A 3,798-nucleotide genomic window follows, 5' to 3' on the forward strand; every position below is an offset into this window, starting at 1 on the left:
GAAGTGGAAGTTGAAATGCATTCAGTGTAGCAGTTTACCATGACTTGAAAAAGAGTTGAAGCTGAGCACAATGGGCACTACCATACATCTTCTTCATCTGGGCTGTGCTAACCTATTCATGTTTGCCCAATATGGGCCATGCGTTTTCTAGTCATGCTCAGTGTTGGCTGCATTTAAATCAACTTCATAGTTGGTTTCCATTACTGAAAACATACTGCTTTTGGCAGCAGTTTAATGACAGACAATGTATTTCATGAGATTTCCTTGTATTTAAATGTAAGATGAGGACCTTTTTCCCTTTGTGCTAACTGGGGGGGGGGGGGGGGATTTTTTTTTTTTTGTAAAAATGGGTGACTGGGGGGGGGGGGGGGAACTTCTTATATTTGAGTAAATATGGTAATAACTACTTGCTAAGACACTGCTATTCAAGTGCTTCTAGTTCAAATGATACCTGTGTTAATATATACAATTACTAGAGAGTACATATAAATATAATAGTTTGAGGAGAAGAGCAAGTGAATTAGAGTGGGCTATGTAGAAATGCCTACAGCCAACGTGAAAAACATTAAACACAACTAGGCATATAATTATGCATTTAGTACATTAAATGCTTCCTAAAGAATGAATTGATGAATCAGTTACAAAAGCGATTTAGAAATACAGAGCTGTATTATTCCATAAATCTTTTATTTTTTAATGTCGTTTTTCTACGTCATTCAAATGTCAAAATTAATGCAACCAGTTGCATTAAGTATGAAACTTCTGTATTTTCAGTTTCAGAAAACTATTTTTTTCTTTAGCAAATAAAGACTATCAAAATTCTCAGACAATGAAATTAAGTAGCATATCCAAACAGACAACTACAGCCAGTAATCTTCACCTTAAAAATACATAAATGCAACATACTGCTGCTGGGGAAAATACTATTTATTACGCATTTAAATACAAACCTGAAATGTGTTGTGGACACAGATGTAGGGTACATGTGTTAAAAAAAGTCCTGTTCTGCATCTCATAGCAGAACCTGCTCCTTTAAAAAATTCAGAGTATCAAAAGTTTATCTTTCTGAGAACAGCAAAGATATATTCCAAAAACTTACACATTTTTTCACATGGCAGATATCTGTCCCCTGTGCGCAAAGTACCCACTGTTTGTAAACAGTTTTTTTGTGTGTTAACAGTTTTAAGGAATGTGTGAATCACAGTTCGCATGAATTTCTCCTGACAAGTACAATGCTACACAGTAGTTTCATGCTTCCACAACCCAGTCCTAATATTGCCTGTACTGTCTGCGGTGAGCAAAGGTCCATCCTGTCCAATGCCTTTAAGTGGCCCATTCTGAACAGCTAAATTTAAGCCATAAGATTTTTGCTGGCTTTCAAGTTCAACTGTTATTGGTTTTCTCAAAATATCCTTCTTGTTGTTTGTAGCAACAGTTTTTTCAGTATTTCGACTGCATTTTGGAAGCGTACTGCAAGCATCACTGCTATCTTGTTGGGACTGGTTATACTGACGCTCTCTGTAGGCTAAATAGGCTCTTCGACTCCTTGAATGCCCTTCACTGTTGCTTTGTCGACCTTTAGATAAGCCATTCTGCACACTTCCTTCCACACTTGTGGGGACATCATATGCATATTCCCTCAAAACAGTAAGCCTGCTTGCACGATGGCCCTTACTTCTGTTTTTATGGTGACGGTTCGGGTGCCCATTTGTCCGAAATTGTACCTCTAATGGTGCTACATGCATCTTAATATCATTGTCCACCGAATGTTCAGTCAAACTATTATCCAGCTGAGGACCCGGGCTTACTGGTAGAGAACTAGGATGGCACTGAGCTGCTGCAGCCTGTATATTAGTTAGTTTGCAACCTTGAGACGAATGTTTTAGGCTTGATGCACTCTTGTTTGTGCATGAGGATTCTGCACTGCTGTTGGTGCATTTGGGAGCCTCTCCACTGGTCCCACTGGAATTGGAGGGCTGAACGTTAACTTGCACGGAGTACGTGCTCCTTCCAGGGCAGCAGGTTGTTATCCAAGCATGCCTAACATCTTCCCTGTTGATGCAGTGATGCACCAGCAAAAAGGCACTAAGACTTAAACATGTGGCCCCAAAAAAGCAGCTAAAAATCAAGTTCACGGGATAATACAAAGAAACAGACAAAGCCCCAAAAATCCATAGAGCAACATATAAAAGCAAAGTGAGGCTCACTCCCAAAAGCTGAGCTTGAAAACTGTGTTCATTCTCCAAAGCTGATGTGGAAACCAGTGACACTGACAGCGAATCCTGAGGAGTCAGTTCCCCATGTTCATTGGTTGCTAAACGCTGCTGTTCCTCAGCTGGCTCTTTAAGTTCATATTTACGTTCAGGGTGTCGTTTCAATTGTATAAATATACTGAGAAAATACATACAATTTATGAAAATGATGAAACTAGCTGGTCCATAGAAGGCTCCCAAGCTAGGTTCCCATGTCATCCAACAACTGGAAAAGAAAACAAGACAGTACAGCAAAATGGACACCGCCTCAGAAGTAATCTATTTTTTACAGACTATTTTGAACTGCTGAAATGCAACGTGGTTCATCTGCCAGAAGAGTCACAATCTATATTTTGTTTGCTGAAATACTAGTCAAAAGTCCTAATAACTTATGTCAAATCTCAAAATTATCTGATACTCACTATGGAGCATTTGGCCTGCTGCCATAATTCCGGATGTTGGCTGCTGCTGTTATTCCACAGACTATGATAGGAATCCCTCCACCAATAAGGTAGAATCTAAAAATCAGGCAAAGACATTAATGGTTTTAACAACAGGTTAAAGAGACTTTATTTAGGGAGCAGGTGCTAGGGGCTGTTGGTAAGAGGCTAATTTGTCAGTGATATCCACCTAGAAAAATCAATTTGTACTTCCAGGATTTTGAGAGTCGGGATGCTGAAATGAGAAAAGGAAGGTCAGTCTTAGGTTGGTTGAGGTTTGGGTGAAACCATTCTGAAAACCATCAGGGTTGTGATTGGCAATTATCAGTAGGAAGCTGTTTGCTGTTAGGATGGTGGGATAAAGGGAAAAGAGTAAAACAATTTCTGATACTGTAATAGATGAAGGGTACGGGGTAACACACTTGCATTGACTTCAAAAGGGGATGCAGCGCTGCTGTTTGGAGTTCCCCACAGTTCTTACTGCTGCAACTATTACATGTGCATGACCTTGTAGTAATACAAACGAGCTCAATTGTTTCAATATGACCCTAAATAAACCATGGTTAAAGTTGGCACACTTTTGCTACTCTTGTATTGCTTTATTCATACACAGTAGTTATAGTGTAAAAGCAGATGCAGGATCCTGAGCAGTAAAATCTGGAACAACATAAAAAACCACACAAATTTGGGCAGTCATTCCAAACAAGTATGTCTTGCTAGTACCTATAGATCAACAGTCAACCTACATTCCCAACAGATGAAACTTCTTCCAGTGCTGCAAGGCTGCCCAACCCTGGCACAGCCACCTCCCACCTCACTGCACACCTCCCCATGGAACAGCTCCCCCTAAAGCCCTCTCCCAGCACTGCAGCCGCTTGCCCTGACCAAACCACATTCCACATGCCAGGAAGAGCCTGGTGCCAGCCGCTGAGATCTGGGGGCCCACACCCTCCCCCCATGCCCTCCTGGGGTGCATGCAAGAGCTGCCCCCACGCCCTCCCCACACCCCCTGGACGAGCTGTGGCTCCATCCTGCGCACCACCCTGCCCTGGCATGGGCCTTGATCTGCCACCCCCCACGCCCCTTCCCTCCCCCCCCCCCCCCCC

The 3,798-nt window shown here is 42.0% G+C and overlaps 1 protein-coding gene across 1 annotated transcript in view; it reads right to left on the bottom strand.

The window, feature by feature from the left end:
- Positions 1-678: 678 nt before the first annotated feature.
- Positions 679-3,798, bottom strand: part of ADGRA3 (adhesion G protein-coupled receptor A3) — a gene marked incomplete at its 5' end in the record, with an annotated part of 118,762 nt that continues 115,642 nt past the window's right edge. Inside the window, 2 exons of the mRNA XM_025205586.1 lie at positions 679-2,478; positions 2,675-2,770. Of these exons, the coding sequence (XP_025061371.1) occupies positions 1,236-2,478; positions 2,675-2,770 (1,339 nt within the window). The remainder of the gene's footprint in view (positions 2,479-2,674; positions 2,771-3,798) is intronic.

This window comes from Alligator sinensis, unplaced genomic scaffold, assembly GCF_000455745.1.
Source record: "Alligator sinensis unplaced genomic scaffold, ASM45574v1 scaffold745_1, whole genome shotgun sequence".
NCBI lineage: Eukaryota > Metazoa > Chordata > Crocodylia > Alligatoridae > Alligator > Alligator sinensis.